This window comes from Molossus molossus, unplaced genomic scaffold (genome assembly GCF_014108415.1).
Source record: "Molossus molossus isolate mMolMol1 unplaced genomic scaffold, mMolMol1.p scaffold_m16_p_14, whole genome shotgun sequence".
NCBI lineage: Eukaryota > Metazoa > Chordata > Mammalia > Chiroptera > Molossidae > Molossus > Molossus molossus.
Genome location: NW_023425349.1, coordinates 324274 through 343281, shown reverse-complemented (window position 1 = coordinate 343281; position 19008 = coordinate 324274). Strand labels below are relative to the sequence as shown.

Below are 19008 nucleotides of genomic sequence, written 5' to 3'. Positions count from 1 at the left end.
CCACACCGGGTGTTGGGAAGGCTGAGGGGAGCCTTAGAAATGGCCTCGTCCCAAACCAAGATGGTGTAAACGAGAACCAATGATGATCCCATCAGGGATGACGGGGTCAGTGCCCCTGGAGGAGCTAAAGGACGCACGGTGGCCCCTGTATCTCCACGCAGCACCCCAGGCCTCTCCCGAGAACAGCAGATGGAGCCTGGCCAAAGGCAGGCAAGCAGAAGCCCAGTGCAGCTGTCCTGCAGAGGCCCCCAGAGCCACCTCTGACCTCCAGGAGCAGAGCGAGTGGCCCTGTGCTGCAGAGATACAGGGGTCTCAGTCCTGTGACTGCTGACGACGAGAAGCCTGGAAACAGCATCCAGAAAAGAGCTGGGCACAGGCGACAACTTGGTTCACCCTGAGACCCTGAGCAGAGACCCAGCCGCTCCTGGACAGACTCGGTCCTGCTGTACTCGTGACGTTCTCAAGAGCACAGCAGGTCATCCAAGCTCCTCCACCTCAAGCCTGTCCCCTGGAGGAGCTGGAGGAGCACAGAGCACCTGGAGCACCACTCCAGCTGAGTGACAGAGGCTCTGAAAGGGGCGCCAGGCAGGAAGCCCCCCCGAGGCCTGGGCACACAGGCCAGCACCCCTCCCTCTGCAGCTCCTAGAGGAAAGAGGGCCCCAGGCTCCACGTCCCGGTGGCAGAGGCAGAGAGCAGCACCCCAGGTTCTGGGGCAGCCCTGCTCCTGCCTCAAGGGAAACAATTCCCCAGAACAGCCAGGTGGGCATTCACACAGCCTGCCACACACCTCGTGCCCACGTCTGGGACTGTCCAACACGCGCAGAGGGCCGTTGGCACTCCCAGTCACAGGGCGCACTGGCCCTTTGGTAGGTCACTGTAAGACGGAGAGGTGCAGGGCCCAGACGCCCGCCCATCATCTCCCTCCAGGGCACCACACCCTTGGCTGCTGTCAACAGCCACAAGGGGCCTCTGCTGGGAGCTGTTGACGAGGCCAAGCACCGCTACAGATGGAATGCGCACAGATGTGTGGCTATGCCAGCCAGTCTGTCACCACCCGCCAGGCTGGCACAACGGGCACATGGTGAAGCAGCCAGAGGCAGGGATGGACCTAACCACAGGAGCCAGAGGGCACATCCCCACTTACCAGGCGCCCACGGGGCCAATGCTGAGCCCTACCCAGCATGGCTAATCCTCGAGGAGGCCACGGGTGGCCCATCAGCCATGTGGCTCCAGGAGGCCAGCACCTGCTCCGTCAGACACACATTCTGCAGGGTTTGTCCTCACTGGCCCAGGCCCAGCCACCCACACAGCATGCATTAGACAGACACCCCTTAAAGACGGGGGCTGCACAAGGGGACCTGTCTCGAGACCCACTGGTCATGCACACCCGAGTGGGAGTCTCCAAGCCCGTTCTGAGGCCCAGCAGCCAAGGGGAGGTCACCACCAGGTCACTGCAGCTTCCCACACGCCTGCGCTGTCTCCTGCCTCCAAGCCCACCCGCGAACCCTGCCTGCACACAGCCATCCCCCAGGGCCCGTCCTCCAGGAGCAGACACGGCAGTGCCCCGCAGGTGGCCACACGACAACCCTAGGGCCTGGCTGCATGCCCAGCACCCATCCCACCGTGCTCTGCACCCAGCTCCTGCTCAGTGAGCAGCTGCCCGTGAGTCTCCAGGAGGGAGGGAGTCAGGCTCCTGGGAAAGCAGTGAGGTCCGAGGCAAAGAGGTGAGCGGGCACGAAACACGGCCTCCTGGGACTCCTGTGGGTGCTGGGTGGGCTGGATGGGGTGGCAGAGAAGGCTACTGGCCCTTCCAGTGAGGGGGATGCTGAGGTGCCTGAGCTGGGGACAGGGTGGAGAAGCCTGCCCTGGGCACAGCAGGAGCCCAGCACTGCTCGACTGCCCCCGCCCGTCTGGGGGTCACAACGACTTTCACCAACTACTGAGGAGAGCACCTCCGTGAGTGAGCGGGCAGGTGGTCAGGGTGCGTTTGCTCGTCTCCCTGCGGGTCTGCCTTCTGCTCACTGCTGTGGGCGCTGCTGTGGGGACTTGTACACAGTCTAGTGACCTATTGGTGTGGCAACTATCTCCTCTCCCTGTGGACAGTTGATTTTTTTTTTTACTCTTTGTCATCTTTTAATGAAAAAAAGATCTTACTTTATTGTGGCTAAATTATCAACTTTTTCCTTTGTGGCATCTTGACTTCCTTTGTAAGGAACTGCAAGAATGAGAACACACTCCCAGCACCTCCTGGGAGTTTAAGGTTCTCTAGGCAGGCAGGCAGATGTCCTACTCGATGAACACAGGGGGTCCGCCTGCTGGGGGGCAAACGTAAGGCCATGCCGGGTGGGAGCGGCCGGCAGACCCGAGCACAGCTGCACCTCATCACCACCCACTACCCTGAGGCTCTGGCTCTGGGACAGATGGGCCCAGAGCTGCACAGCCCGAGGACCACCTGGGAGGCACCAGACAGGCCGTGAAGACAGGGTGCAGGCCCCACTCCCAGACCAAGCCGTCCGAACTCGGACACCACTGCTGTTGAAGCCTTCGGCGGGACCAGGGACACCTGAAGCACTGAGCACCTCTCAGAGGACAGCTGCCTGTGGAATGTGGCTGTCACTCACCATCTTTCAGCTCCTGAACGTCCCTGGGTTGGACGAAATCTGGTCTGACGTTCTCAAACCACCAGAAGAGCTCGGCAATGAAGACCATGACGTTGGGCTGCAGGACACACAAACCAAGGACACAGTGAGCAGCTCGTTCCCATGAGGCTGTGAGACGTGTGGTTCCAAATGTGCTCCACAGCCCCCGGTTACCTTCAACACTAAGGGCGCGTACAGCATGTCTTCCAAGGTGAGGTAAAAGCACTTGTTCAGGTACTCGTTCGAGAACTCTCGCAGAAGCCGGATGTTGTAGAGGCTGTCGGCCATCGACGGCACCTCCTTCAAGCATATGTCTGCCAAGGAAGGAGGAAGTGCGAGTTACCAGGAGGCGCCTGCTGCACACGTGTGGAGGCAGCGGGGACATTCAGAGGCCGTGACGTGAAGAGACTTTAATATCACAGCTAGTACTACAAGCAGCACTAACTAGAGAGAGAAAACCCTCAACAGAAACACTGGAGAAGTCTCCAGAATCGGAACTGAACTGTTACCATCTAGAAAGTATAACTGGAATTACTTGAGATTTTAAGTCTGGGCTTCCAAAACGGATGGTCGCCGTCACCGTTCAGTTTACGCTGGTTAAGGCTGAACCATCGGGAACCTCTGAAAGAGTTACCTCCACGGTGGGGGTGAGGGGGTGGCACATACAAGAAAAACACCAGGCTTGCCCACAGGATGACACAGAAATCCTATTGATCACAAAATCCAGGAAACTGGGCACAGCAGAAGTCTCCCTCCACGATACAGGTGGGGACAGGTGGTTACTAGTGATGGGACAGGACAATTTCCACGGTTCTCCACTGTGCAGGAGCAGGCCCTCGGTCAGCACACCCGCACAGGTGTCCTGCTGCTGCCAGAGCACCCTCGGCCCTCCCTGAGGGGAGTGCTCCTTGGTGGGCTCCTTGGTGGTCTCTCAGACAAGAACCCCTAGACACAGTCAAGACTAATTTAGAAGCTGTAATGTTGATTTAAGTTAATTCTGCCTGTAAACAGGCAAACAGGCAGCTGACAGAGGGAGCTGAGGAACACAGACGAAGTGACTTGCTTCCTGAGAAGCTGTCTCCGAGGGTCTGGGAGCACAGAGCGGGTCCCAGGGTCCTAGAGGACACCCAGCACTAGGAATGCTCAGAGAAACCAGTTACAAGCTGAGTAACTGTGCACATTCCTATTGCTAAGAGATGTTTCTTTTTAAAAAATTCTGACCGTGAAGTATTACAAATACACAGATGAGCCCCCAGGTAGGTACCCTGCACCTAGATGGAATGCGTCACCGCCACACGGTGTCCAATGCAGATCCTGTTCTCCTTCAGCAATAAAAGGACAGATGCTGTCAAAGCCCAGCTCCCCAGGCAACTGCCCCCCCAGAGCTGTGCGGCCCTCCCAGGCGGGGCCCGTGACATTCGCCGCCCCGAGCAGTGTGCCCTGCTGACCGGCACCCCCACGTTTACATTCATGACAGCATCATGCCTCCCATTTCTCAGCCCGTCTGCTCCCCAGACCCAGCACCACCTTTCCAAACAGACTAGGCTGATGTGGGCAGACTCCAGTCATTTATTTTTTTTATTTTTATTTTTTTTTATCCTCACCCGAGGATATTTTTCCATTTTTCGTACAGATAGAGTGGGAGGGAGAGAGAGAGAGAAACATCGACGTGAAGGGACACATCGAGTGGCTGCCACCCGCACGACCAACCAGGGCCGGGGACAAACTGCAACCGAAGTACGTGCCCTTAGCGGGAACCGAACCCGGGTCTCTCCGGACCGCAGGCCGACGCTCTAACCGCTGAGCCAAACTGGCCAGGGCCCAGTCATTTATTTTAACAGCTACACAGACCGAGCCTGTGTGTGCTGTGCATGTGTATGCCCCAGAAGGGGACTCTGCTCACACCAGGCCGCCCCCTCCCCACAGGGTGTGGACTGTGTCCCTGGTGGTGTCACTCTGATTTCCTCTCCGGGAAAAGCCTGTTCTATTGTACCTCTGGGCTGTGTGTCTTCTCCTTACTGATGTGTAGGGATTCTCTATGCAACACGGTTACCCAGGATTGTGCGACTATCCTGCTAGATCCCTCCAACGGACACGGTTGTGGTACTTCTGCTGATGATGCCCTGTGTTGCCAACTGAATTTAACGTGCTTTACTTTAACACAGGCATCTTCTCCAGTATTTGTGCTGCTCTGTCATTTAAGTAAGTAATCCATCCCAACTCCGACGTCTAGAAAATACCCTCTGCATTTTCTTTCAAAGTCCTTAACCTTGGCTCTTCCGGGCTCGTCTTGCACCCAAGGCAGGGTGTACCTCACATGGGAGGTCTCCCTGCATCCCCCAGACAGACAGCCGTCTGCACTGCCATCTGAGGGCCCACCCCTTGTCTCTCTGTGAGCTGTGGGCCCCCCACAGGGCCACATGGCAACTCCTGAGCCCACATCACTCAGGTCAGCTGGGCCTCTGCACAGCAAGTGACCCCCTCTTCTTGAAGTCTGGGACCGTCAAAGCAACAGAATACTGACCGAGATGGACTGGAACCCCTTGAATGCAATATGCATCCCTGAGGGGATCCCAACACAAGCGAACAAGGGACCAAGCAAGCCCGTGGCGAGCAGACAGCGCCCCCTCGTGGCAGGATGCTAAGTAGTAGGTATGAAAGGAGAGACTGCCCTGGATGACACCGCCTCATGACCTTTCCACGAAAAACAGGATGTTGATGGTCTCAAAGCCTCTCCCCTAATTACTAGTTAATTAAAAAGCAAAACTAATGATCTCAGAGTGGAGAAACCCATCCCACGTCAACTGAACCACCTGACCAAAGCTGGAGCCATCAACACAGGGCACACCATCGCGTCCCCAACCAGATGCGACAAGAAGATACATCCCTCTCACTAAGAACACACACCCTGAATCTGATTAGGAGGAAACACTGGACAAAACCAAACAAGGGACATTCGACAAACTAAGTGACCTGGAGTCTGAAAACATCAAGGTCAAGAAAAACAAAGAAGGGCCCCAGACCTGAGACCACAGAGCGGACAGCAACTGGGAGGACGCTGACAGAGCCTGAGGGGAGCAACGGCGGGGCAGACGGCCGGGCAGCTGGCGGAATCGGACCTGGAGCAGGCCAGTGCGCACCACTGCTGACGCTCCTGACACCTGCTGTGGGACAGAAACGCCTCTGCTCCCCACGGCCTTCTCGAGGGTCAGAGAGCAAGAGACACAAACCTGACGGAGCGCTCCGCTTAGGAAGCCCATGTGCACCTCTGCACACTGAACCTCGTACCAAGGAAATGCCAGAGATTAATTCTGTCCCTTCGGCCTTCACGGTTTCACATGAACTTTTAGATTACCTTGTCAATTTCAGTAAAAAAAATATTATCTACAGACTGGCAATAAATTTATGAACAAGATGGGAAAATTACAATTTTTATACCAATTCTCAGCATTTCTGCAGAAAGTTCACAAGCCCTTCCAGGGGGTCCTGCATCTTTCTTGCAGAGCTGAGTGTGCTAACAGCCCACTTGTTCGCGACGTTCCCCACGAGCGGCCCGAAGTGCAGCACAGGGGACAGAGCAGGCCGAGGGGCGGCCTGCTGCCCCAACCCTGTCTGGCTGAGAACCTGCCTCTCGAAGATTCACATCCAAGGACGTTAGGGCCGGAGAACTCTGTAGGGTCAGATCAGGCACCAGCAGGCCAGGAGCGTCCACCACCCGTGGGCAGTGGCTTTTAACAGCATTTTGTGCCACACCTCCTGAGACACCCGTGTAGAAGGCACTCGACTGCTCAGTTCCGGGGATCCGCCTGCCTGGCAAGCAGCGAGAGCTGCCCTCTCCCGCACTCTCTGCTCCACACTCTGCTCCGGGCCAGGGAGTGATCCTCCTACACAGCTCCTGCCTCTCCTCTGGGGCAGGTCTTAGGAAACAGGGCGATCGAACACCTGGTGGACAGCTGTGTGTGGACACGCTCTCTTCCGGGTCTGTTCCCTGTGCAGTCCAGGCTCCGTCCAGGTTTCCACCTGCTCCTGGTTCAGTTCCTCTCACACCTCAGCGCGCAGGCGCCCAGCACTTCCCTCGCTGTCTGCTTGGGTGTCGAGTCCGTGCTCACATCCTCCCGGCGCTGGTCTGTACTTCTGCCCTCTTTTCCTGATCAATCTCTACACAGGGTTGTCTGTTGTATTAATCTTTTAAAAAATGTTTTTAGTTTTATACATTTAAAGTTTCTATTAAGATTTACTACTGAATTTAACTAAAAATTTTAAATTAATCTTTATTTTAACAAAGTACATAATATCTTTAAAAGCCAAACAGCACTTTAAAAGTTTGTTGGAAAAACAGCAATCTTCTGGCCTGCCTACTGCCCCTCCCCACCCCCTCCGGCGAAGTGAGCACCCGTGTCCAGCCTGTCACTGCGGACGGCACCCACACCTGCGCTGGGCGGAGGACATGAGGGTCCCATGGCCCCTGCATGAGTCAGAGAGCAGGGGTGCTCCACCCAGCCAAGTCTCCCTTCACCTCTCGGGCCGAGCTGTGGCGGCCTGCTGACACTGCTCGACTTCCTCTTCTTCTTGAAGTTAAACTTGCCTCATTTTTTCACGTCCGTTTTTTATTATTATTTTTTTTACTTATCTTTATTCTTGAATGTATTACATATGTCCCCCCCCTTTTTTCCCCATTGAGCCCCTCTTCCCCAATCCACCCCACTTCTGCCTTCTCCTACACTAGTCTGTGACCGTTGGTTATGCATATATGCATAGAAGTTCTTTGGTTTATCTCATCCTGCCCTCCCTCCCTACTTCCCTGTGAGGTTCATCAGTCTAACAACCAGTTTGTACTTCTTAATCCCTTCACCTTTTTCACCCATCCTCCCAGCCCCCACCCATCTGGCAAGCAACAAAAAGTTCTCTGTATCTATGAGTCTGTTTCTGTTCTGCTTGCTCATTTTATTTGTAGATTCAGTTGTTGAGAGAGATGTATTAATTGACATTTTATTGTTCATATTTTTGTTCTCCTTCAAGAAGACCCTTCAACATTTCATACAATAATGGTTTGGTGGTGATGAACTCCTTTAGCTTTTTCTTGTCTGGGAAACTCTTGATATGTCCATCGATTCTAAATGATAGCTTTGCAGGACAGAGTCATCTTGGTTGTAGGTCATTCCTTTTCATCGCCTTGAGTATCTCTTGCCACTCCTTTCTGGCCTGCAAAGTTACTTTTGAGAAATCGGCTGATAGTCTTATGGGAGCTCCTTTGTAGTTAACAAACTGCTTTTCTCTTGCCTCCCCCCCCCCCCCCCCAGATAGAACAGGAGGAAGAGAGGGAGGGAGAGAAAGAGAGACACATTGAGTGGTTGCCACCCACATGACCCCAACCAGGCCAGGGACAAACTGCAACTGAGGTACATGCCCTTAGCAGGAATCAAACCCAGGACTCTCTGGTCCGCGGGCCGAGGCTCTAATCGCTGAGCCAAACCGGCCAGGGCTCTCTTGCTGCTTTTAAGATTCTCTCTTTGTCTTGAACCTTTTGCATTTTGATGATGATGTGTCTTGGTGTGGGCCTCTTGGGGTTCATCTTGTTTGGGACTCTCTGTGCTTCTTGGACTTGTATGTCTGTTTCCTTCACCAAGTTAGGGAAATTTTCTGTCATTATTGTTTCAAATAGGTTTTCAATTTCTTGTTCCCTCTCTTTTCCTTCTGGCACCCCTATGATGCAAATGTTGGCACGCTTGAAGTGGTCCCAGAGGTTCCTTACACTATCCTCATTTTGGATTCTCTTTTTTTGCTGTTCTGATTGGGTGTTTTTTGCTTCCTTAAATTCCCAATTGATGGTTTCCTTCTTGGCTTTACCTGTCTACTATTGATTCCCTGTAAATTATTCTTTATTTCAGTTAGTGCATCCTTCGTTTCTGACTGCTCCTTTTTTATGTTGTTGATGGTCTCACTAAGTTCCTTGAAGGTCTCCTTAAGGTCCTTGCAGGTCTCACTAGGTCCCTTGAATGTCTCACCAAGTTCCATAAGCAACCGTATAACCTGTTTTCTGAACTCTGCATCTGATGAATTGCTTATCTCCGTTCTGTAAATCAGAATTTGTATATACGTGTTCCCATCTGCCTGGGAAGCTGAAGTAGGCAGCAGGGATCTAGTTCACTGGTAAACAGGTGCATTCACACTCCAGGAAACTGTGGCCACACAGACTTCATCCTCCAAGTGGACAGGAAGGCCTTGCCCGGGGTAGCCACGTCCACTTGCAAACATCTCATCCTTCTGCGCTGGGTCACCCACCAGCACCACTGCGGGCTTGTGCCTGTGTGGGGAGCTATGTTTTTTGTTTGTGTTTTTTTGTTAATCCTCACCTGAGGATATTTTTCCATTGATATATATATATATATATATATATATATAAAATTTTTTTTTTTTTTTTTTTTTTTTTTTTAGAGAGAGTGGAAGAGGGAGGAGAGAGAGGAAGGGAGGAAGAGAAACATGATGGAAGAGAGACACACTGACTGGTTGCCTCCCACATGTGCCCCTTGGTGTAAGGGCAATGCTCTAACCACTGCACACACCAGCCAGGGCTGAGCTACGTATTTTAAAGCTGTGTCTAAAAGCCATGTGATCCAGCACTCCTGTACTAGAAGCAGAGCAGGACTGACCATCGGCCCCGGGGCCAGAGTCTAACAGAAAAAATTCCGGTAGGGTCGTGCTCCAAGCACCTCCTGGACTTGCGTCTCCTGCCTCAGAGAGAAGGGTGCTCAGCGCTGGTCTGGATGCCTGTTTCTGCATCCCTCGGCAGACGCTCCGTGGTCTGTTCACGGTGCCCTCACCTCTCCCTCCCACTGTCAGGCTGAGGGCACCTGCATCACTGACGAGCAGAGGGGCGCTCATCTCGGTCTGTGCCCTGCTTCACTCTTCCCTCGGTGTCCACCCCACACTGGGCTCCGGGTATTTCAATCACTGCAGCAAGACTGACACCCTGACCGTGCTGAGACCTGAGTCAAGTCCTAGACTTTTGCTCATTCCCCCATCCTCTCACCCAATAAAGGGCAGGTCAGGCCTGAGCATCACCCCATCCCCAGGCTCATGCTCCTCGCCCAGGTGCACTAAGGACTTGGAGGTGTGGTCCTCTGGGGCTGTGTGCTCAGAGGCTCTTGAGCCTCGGGGTGTGTTCTGGGCGCCCCACTCACCGTCTAGTCTCATCTGCTCGGGGCAGTAGTAATGCACCACGGCCAGGAGAGCAGCCCCGTCACTGCCGTCTCTCATCAGATCCTCCAGCAGAGGGAAGTAGGGCGGCTGCCTCGAGGACAGGTGTTCTCGGCGGTAGCGCACCTGTGGTTGACAGAAGGAAGAAGGTTTCTACAGGAGGTGCCTCGGCGGCCACCACATCACAGGCAGAAGTAAACCGAGAATTCACGTCATGCTGCTGGACAATGCTCAGAACAAGGCCATAGCAAGGAAAAAGCTCAAATGTCTGGGTCACATACTTTGCCTGGACACACACGTCAAGACCCGGGGAACGGAGCTCATGGCCACACTGATGGCAGTGACTGGCTGCGAGACAGCAGGGCCGCCGCAGACGGGAGGGGGTGGGGGAGGGCACGGCCACATGGCCATGCTCACGCCGCAGACGGTGAGAAAAGAGCTGAGGGCGAGCGCCTGCCGCGTGGAGCCCAGGCACCACCACTTTGCTCAGGGTCAGCAGCGGCCGGCGTGTCAGGCCACTGAGAAAATACCACGTGGCATGACCGTCCGGTCTGAGAAATTCCCGAAACCAGGTCAGACAGACCCCGCGTGCTGTCTGAGCACCGCAGAGCAGCCGGAGACTGGAGCGCGGCATGCAGTGCCATGCAGAGCACGTGCTTCTCAGGGCCTCCCAGCCTCGCCTGCAGGGGAGGCCGGGTGCCAGGGCTGCTCTGCCCCGAGCCCCATCACCGGAAGCAGGGGAGGAGGCGCAGGAGGCTGCCCCACACATCCTGCCGTCCCCGGTTTTCTGCATCAACCTGCACCAACAGCTTTAACACGGCAGGGCCCTCAGCCACACTTCTCCAGAGGACAACGCCAGGCAAACTGCAGGGAGGAGCTGCAGGCCACCCTGAGGGCCAGGGCGTTCTCAGCTACGCAGACATGTCAACCCAGAGCAAACGGTCTCTCACAGTCGAGAACTGCTCGGTGGTCTCTCAATAACTATCTAGTGTAGAATCCTCAGCATCGATACTGATACAAAACACTGTAACACATTCTTTTGAAATTAGGACCAAGGCTTCTTCCATATCTCTAGGTCTGTTTGGCCACAGACTTGAACTTGTTTCTCAGGCCACCGCAGAGGCTATGACACGGAGGGTCGTGGCTCCAGCATGCAGACACGAGGGCATGCGCCAGGCCAGCTCCCACACAGATAGACAGACAGACAGACAGACAGCACACATGGTAACTGACCACAGCATGCAGTGAAGGAAATGGTTTCTCAATTGAAGATCAATGAAGTGAACTTAGAATCAGGGAAAACACCTGTGCGTCTAACTACCTGCCAGTCAGGTTTGTTAACCTCTAGGCCGTGGAGGGACAAGGTGACACCTCGGGACCTGCCACTGACAGAGCTCTGCACACGGAGCCTCGCGGCCCGTCGGCGGGACCGTCCAACAGTGGTGGTTATCAACTACCACAAGGAGACTGGAAGGGCCACAGCCCGGGGTCCTTGTTCAGAGCCTATGAAACTCATCTGAAATCTCCCCTACTGCAGGGCAGCTAAATTCTCAACTGACCCTCACTGAATCACGTCAGCATTTTGCTCTTTGGCTTTCAGGATTCAAAAGATTAAAACATACGTAAATATTCATAAAACGCTTTCTTTGTTATTCATAGATCTCAAAGAGAGCAAACTTACAGGGGACCCAACCCCTGCTGGCGTGGACCCCTCTGCCAGCGTGCACCCAGGGCACCGCCAGGCGACGGGATGCTGAGGCTGATGACCCAGACACTGCACTGAGATCCAGAGAGCTGTGTTCCAGACCCCCTTCCGCAGGCACCCTGAGAGCACAGCCCGGCTGGAGCCTAACCCCCTTTCACGTTCCTGTCATGGGAAACTCACTTCGCTACCAGGATTCCAGAGACCCCTGCCTGGGAAGCGGGGGGTGCCCGCCCTGGCACGGGCGGCAGCAGAAGGCCTCTCGGCCGTCACCTCTGCACTACAGCCACGATGCAGGTGCTGAGACGTGCCCCTCAGGACGTTGCATCAGAGAGGGCAGAGCAGAGTCGCTCGGTGCGATGGCCTCCCCAGAGGAGAGAGCCCATCTTTCTGTCCACGTGTGGCACAGGGGCCAGTGTCCGTGAGCAGAAACGCAGAACACTGTCTGCAAAGTCCCCCTGGAAACTGACCAACCAGACTGCGTCTGTCTATAATGCTGCCGGGACCCCAAGTTCCTGCTACGTGTGAGACGGAGCCCGGTTCGCCCGCTTGGTTACCACCACACTGCACGGAGCGCACCAGCACCAGGACATTCACACAGACACAGGCTTGGAGTGAGAGGAATGGAAGCACGAGACGGCACAGGATGACCTGACGGCAGCGGTGCGGGTCCACTTACGGGCACCAGCTTCCAGTACCACTTGGAGGGAGACTGCTCGGGCAGCAGGGAGAAGAAGGCAGAAGAGGAGGGTCAGCGGCCGAGCCCACGTGTGGACAGACATCATACACACGTGGACACAGTATGGACGTGAGGGGAGCAGTGCTGTGACCCAAGCCAAAGGTCACGGGCACCTCTACACCACTAGCCTCTGCAGGAGCAAGGGATATTGGAAACTGGTACCGGCCAGGCACCAGAGACAGATGCCAAGCGCACTCGAGGGGTGCAGTGTGCTCTGTCTCGTCTGGAAACAGGAGAAACAAAAGCAGGCACGTGTAGGGTGCCCACCACCCCACAGCCTGAGGGGCTCCCGCAGACGAGACGCGGCTGGGCCACGCCATGCACGGGCTTAGGGTGTGGAGTCATCGTTCACGTATCTGGCCAATAAACAATGTCAGGGCAGAAAGGATAGAAATGACCAGAATGCATCCACACCACCTGTGTCACTTCATCAGCTACATCACACAGCCCTGCCAAAACCCCACTCGGGTTTAGGGCATAGCGTCAGCCCCCCAGGACCTCTCGGGCAGCAGGGTGTGTGAGGCTGCTGGCAGTGCACAACATTCTTCTCACTTGCTGACTTACAGACGCCAGCGCCCAGAGCCTCTTCCTCCCAACACCCCCTTCACCCCCCAGGTTACACACGAGACATCCTGCCAGGGAGAGAGGTGCAGTCAGCCTGCCGGGGCGCAGAAGAGGTGTGAGTGACCAGTGGTGGCCATGATGCGGCCCTCTGGACGTGAGCCATGCCTGCACACTGCCAGCCGATGTCCTTTACCTTCTGATGAGCTGGACTCTCCAGCAGCTGCTGCTTCAGCCTCACTTCTTTCTCTGTGATCTCTCTCATTTTAAGGTTCACCTAAAGGAGAAGAAAACACATCAAGAAGGCGATGGCTTTTCAACACTGTATGCACATCACCACCCAGGACCCCAGCTCCACTGGTCCGACTCCAGCTCCGAGAAGCAGGCGCTACCTAGACGACTGTACCCACGCAGAAACCCAGGACCCCACGTGACCTGTGCTACATGGAGAAGCCCGTGGCCTGCTGCTCAGGAGGTGCCCCCAGCGCCATGAGGACACACAGCACCCTTCCCTGTCACCATCCAGAGGCTGCTGGTAAGACAGCCAGCTGAGATTCCCCACTGAGGAGCCTAACTAACGCTGGCTCACAAGTTCCCTGACCATACAGAAACAGTAAATAAACCTGAGTCACAAGTTTATGGTATACTCCTTAAACAGTTAACAACTTTGTAGAAATTAAAGTACCGTCTCCTGGAATTATTAAGTCAAAAATAAAATAAAAATTGCAATTATAAAATAATACCATGGAGAAAAATACTCATTGATGCTTACAGGGACACTGAGGAAAAGGCACAGAACTGAATCTTTCACCGATAAACCAGAATACAAATCAGTGAACTCATGTGATTCAAATCAGAAGGTAGGAAAGCCCTGGCCGGTTTGGCTCAGCGGTTAGAGCGTCAGACTGTGAACCGAAGGATCTCAGGGTTAAATTTCTGGTCACGGGCATGTACCTGGGTTGTAGGTTTGAACCCCGGCCCTGGTCAGGGTCCTGCAGGAGGCAACCAGTCTGTATCTCTCTCTCCCTCTCCCTCCCTTCCACTCTAAAAATCAATGGAAAAATATCCTTGGCTGAGGATTAACAAAAAACAAAGAAGGTAGGAAATTGTTTTTAAAGAAAAAGACAAAACAAAAATCAATTTAGATAACTTTAAAAGTAAATGAATTGGCCCTGGCCAGTTTTGCTCAGCGGTTGGTTAGAGCATCAGCCTGTGGACCAATGAGTCGTGGGCCTGATTCCGGTCAAGGGCATGTACCTCAGTTGTGGTTCATCCCCAGCCCTGGTAGGGATCGTGTAGGAGGCAACCAATCGGTATGTCTCTCTCTCACATTGATGTTTCTCTGTCTCTCTCCCTCTCTCTCCCTCCCTCCCTCCCTCTTTCCCACTCTATCTGAAGATAAATGGAAAAATATCCTCGGGTGAGGATTAAAAAGAAAGAAAGAAAAGTAAATGAATTAGAAGAGATGGATAAACAGATGGATAAGTGATAAAGCAAGTACTGTTAAATTTTTTTTTTAATCCTCACCCGAGGACATTTTTGCATTTATCTTCAGATAGAACGGGAGGGAAAGGAGGGAGAGAGAAAGAGAGAGAGAGAAACATCAACGTGTGAGAGACACATTGAGTGGCTGCCACCCACATGACCCCAAGAGGGGCCGGGAACAAACTGCAACCGAGGTACGTGCCCTTAGAGGGAACCAAACCCGGGACTCTTTTTTTTTTGATGATTGACAGCAAAGGTGGTTTTCTCTTTTTTTTTCTTTCTTTTTTTTATTAATTAATTTTTGTTACAGATGTTTCTCCTTTTCCCCCCACTGATTCCCCCCTCCCCCTCCCTCCCTGCCCTTTCCCCAGTTTGTTGTCCATGTCCACTGTTCATGCATACATGCATATAAGTTCTGTGGTTTATCTCTTCCCCCAAACCCGGGACTCTTTGGCCCGTGGGCTGACCCTCCAACCACTGAGCAAAACCAGCCAGGGTGGTACTGTTAAATATTAACTGTAAAATGTAGGTGGTGTATATATATGGCTGTTCTCTGTATAACTCTCAACTTTCTGCATGTTTAATTTTTTTCATAATTAAATATAGAAAATAAAAAAGTTTTGGGGGAAAATGAATCGAGATAGCTTCCTAATATGGAAAGAATTTTCTGATTAGATTGGTGGTAATAGTCACAAATGTCATTTTTGATGCTATATCATGTGACAATACTGGTAAAATCTACAAAACTCAGTGAGACATTCTCCCAAATGACAGCACATGATGTTACAAAATCATGGGTGAGTAAAAGGGACAGGAAGAGGGTAAGAAAGAGAAACAGATTTTCATAGAACAAACAATTCATTGATCTAGCATAAAAATATATAAAAAAATTCTTATAACAATAAAAAAATAAATAATCCAATTTTCAAATGGTCAAAAGATCTGAACAGACATTGCCTGATTGGTGTGGCTCAGTGGTTGAGCGTTGACCCATGCACCAAGAGGGCACCGGTTCGATTCTCGGTCAGGGCACATGCCCAGGTTGTAGGCCCAGTCCTCAGTTGGGGTGCGTGCAGGAGGTAGCCCATCGATGTTCTCTCTCATCAATGTTTCTATCTCTCTCATCAATGTTTCTATCTTTCTCTCTAATATTAATCAAGAAAAAAAATATATATAATTTCTGTTTAAAAAAAAAATATATATATATATATAAACAGATACCTCTGCAAAGACCCGCAACAGCCTCAGCACACGGAAGAGGACCCCGCCCAGTCCCCAGGACGCATGCCTAGACCACAGTGAGACCCTCACACCCTCCACACGGCCAGCACTGGAAGATCTGAAAACCAGTGTTAGCAAGGACGCGGGAAATCGGGAACCTCAGGTGTTGCTGGTGAGAGGTGAGAGGCGCCACTGCTGTGGAAAAGTCTGCCAGGTCTTCATGACCCAGCAATTCGACCCCGAGGTATCCACCCAAGGAAAAGCAAAGCACACCCACACAGAAACATGCACCCGAATGTGCACAGCGGTCGGCTCAAGAGAGCAAAGACACACACACGCTGGAAGGTGTGGGCGGAGCACCAAGGGACAGAGGAGGTCTGCACACCTCAAGCAAGGTTACGGCAAGGGGCTGAGGGGTGACGGGGCTAAACGAGAGCAAGCTGAAACAGCACCGAGTGAGAGCAGTCAGACAGAGGGCCAGGGTGTGCCTCACACACACGGAGTGTCCAACAGGCAAGTCCATAGGGATGAACAGATTTGTGGGGATGGCAGGAGTGACTGCTGATGGGCGCACGTTCTCCTGGGGTGAGATAAATGGGCTTGCAGTTGTGGTGGCAGCTGTACCACCTGGGGACGCACTGAGAACTGCTGGGACGTGCACAGAGTGTGAATTATATCTCCACTTTTTAAAGGTTACTTGATGCCCTGGCTGGTTTGGCTCAGCGGTTGGAGTGTCGGCCCACGGACTGGAGAGTCCTGGGTTCGGTTCCCGCCAAGGGCACATACTTCTGTTGGGGTGTGTCCCGGCCCCAGTTTGGGTCGTGTGGGTGGCAACCGCTCGATGTGTCTCTCTCACATCGATGTTTCTCTCTCTCTCACTTCCTCCTTCTCTCCCTCCTATTCTATCCGAAGATAAATGAAAAAAGAAAAAGTATCCTCGGGTGAGAACAAAAAAAAAAGGTTAATTGATAATGGCTTCAGATTTGCAACTAACCTTCAAGAAACTACCACTTGTTAAGTTTTGGTGTAGAATCAAAAACAAATGTGCATAATTATCTGAAAAAGATGATGAAAATACTCTTTCCCCTTCCGACTGAACTGCATGCCACACGGAGCCCGGCTTTCTGCACACACTTTGATCCAAGACAGTAACAAACGGAACGAAAGCAGGTACGAGAAGCCCGCTGCTGTCCAGGTAGCCAGGTAGAAAAGAGGCTTACGAACTTGTAAAATCATCACTACTTCTTTTTGTTTTGGAAAATCATTATTTTTTATAAAAAAATACATTTATATTAACATGAAATGAGCTTACTGTTTTTTAGTGAGTTAAATATTTTTTAATTTCCTTATTTTTAATTTGTAATATGGTAAATACTGATATTTTTTAAAATTCTCTAAAATCAACAGTAATTTTTAAGAGTTTAAAGGATATCAAGAATCATCCACCCCACCCCGAATATTTGGGGACTAAACTGCAAACACCTAGATAGCCCCTGATGAAACAAGACGTCTGAGGGCACGGTAGGGCCACAGTGTGCAAGTGCAGCCAGAGGGACGAGCCGCCGCGCATTCTGCATCGGAGACAAGGGGGGGCAAAGGGCTCACTCTCCACCTCAGCAAACCAGAAAGGAGACCAATTCAATCCAAACTAAGTAGGAAGAAAAGGTAATAAGACAAGAGGGGAAACTACACAGAAAATAGAAGAAATCAATAAAAACCAAAAGCAGAGGACCAGTAGGGACAGCACCCCAGACCACACGGACATGAACAAGATAAGGAGACATAGGACTCGATGCTGATAAATTCAACAGTGTCAACAAGGCTGACAAATTCCTTGAATGTCACAGGTTACCAAAGTGACACCAAATTAAAGAGAAAACCTAAGTACCTACATGTATACTAAAGAGATTAGGTCCATAATCAAGCCTTCCCACCAAAAAAACTCCAGGCATAATTCCATCAAAGATTTAAGAACCAAATAATACTAATCATACACAAACTACTTCACAAAATTGAGAAGGGAATACTTCCCAACTCATTTTTTGAGGCCAGCATGACCCCGACACCAAAACAATAAAAAATACATTACAAGAACATATATCCAACAAAGCACTTAAACTGTGAATATGTATATATTTTTTAAAATTCTTGCAGCTCATTAAGACAACCAACCTCATTAAAAATTGGGAAACTATCAGAACAAACACCTAACAAAAGAATATACACAGCTCTGGCCAGAGTGGGTCAGTGGGTTGGAGTTTCGTCCTGTACACCAAAAGGTGACAGGTTTGATTTCAGATCAGGGCACATGCCCAGGTTGTGAGTTTGATCCCTGGTCAGGGCCTGTGGGGGAGGCAACTGATTGATGTTTCTCTCTCTCTAAAATCAATTACAAAAATAAATAAATTGGGAATTAAAAAAAAATATATATATATATATTTATACAAACATCCTCAGTCACTAGAGAGATGCTAAATTAAACCACACTGATCCCTCTACACATCCACCCAAATGGCTTAACATGGTGCAATCCCTTTGGAAAATATTTTGGCAGGCTCTGCCCAAGTTAAACACACCCTGTCACCTGACCCGGCGGCCCCACTCCGAGCGCCCCGCAGCTTCATCCGCAGAGGCAAGACTGGAAGCTCGCCCACCGAGCTCACACAGGGACTGGCGTGTGGAGAACTGAGCCTCGACAGGTGCCCTCGACTCCATGTCAAACACGCTTAGTGACAGGAGCCAGACACAAGCAGGCACACACCACAGGGTTCCACTTTCATCAAAACCTCCAACAGGAGAACTCACCCCTAGTGAAGAAAGCAGGCCACAGGTACCTGGGCCCGGGAGGGGCACTGACCGGGAAGGAGCAGGACGGGGCTACTTCAGGGGGACAGAAATGTTATCTTGATTGTGACTTGTCAAAAACTCAAGAAGTGGAGTCTGTTTACTGCATGTCAATTGTTCATCAGTAAAACTGTGTTTGTTTGTTTAAAAAAAGGCTAAACCAACTAGCTGGACACCAACAGAAGTAAAAAGAGCCACAGCGAGAAGGTTCATGGTAAACTCCAGAACTCCGAGGACAGCACGCAGGTCAGTCCCTCACACACAGGACTGGGAATCTGGACGGCGGGGCATGTCCCCGATCCCGGAAGAGCGACGCCCCCTCTAGTGCCAGATGGTCTGGGGATGGCAAGGCCCCTCAGCACACACACCTGGGAAGGTACAGCTAAGGCCCTTCCTGGGCAGGGCAAAGAGTGCAGCATAGCATGGAGGGAAGGGTCCCCAAGCGGTGCTACAGACAATACCCAGGGACAGGTGTGCAGGAGGAATTTAGCAGCAGACAACTCATCTGGCAGGACAGCCTGGGAAGTGACCACAGAGACTCCCAGAAGTCACCTGACAGGCTGACTGTGACGCTAGAGTCACTGGCGGGGATGAGGCCCCTCCCCTGGCATCCCAGAGTC

The 19008-nt window shown here is 52.1% G+C and overlaps 1 protein-coding gene across 9 annotated transcripts in view; it reads right to left on the bottom strand.

Annotated features, from left to right (window-relative positions):
• CAMSAP1 (calmodulin regulated spectrin associated protein 1) overlaps positions 1-19008 on the bottom strand; it is a 55030-nt gene that overhangs the window by 13772 nt on the left and 22250 nt on the right. For 8 of the 9 annotated variants that reach the window (XM_036260569.1, XM_036260570.1, XM_036260572.1 and 5 more), the window contains exons 4-7: positions 13035-13115; positions 9821-9962; positions 2814-2953; positions 2622-2718 (exon numbers count right to left, since the gene is read on the bottom strand). In XM_036260569.1, coding sequence (XP_036116462.1) covers positions 2622-2718; positions 2814-2953; positions 9821-9962; positions 13035-13115 — 460 coding nt within the window. Of the gene's footprint in view, positions 1-2621; positions 2719-2813; positions 2954-9820; positions 9963-13034; positions 13118-19008 lie in introns of those variants that run through there. The other variant, XM_036260575.1, reaches the window with a different exon arrangement.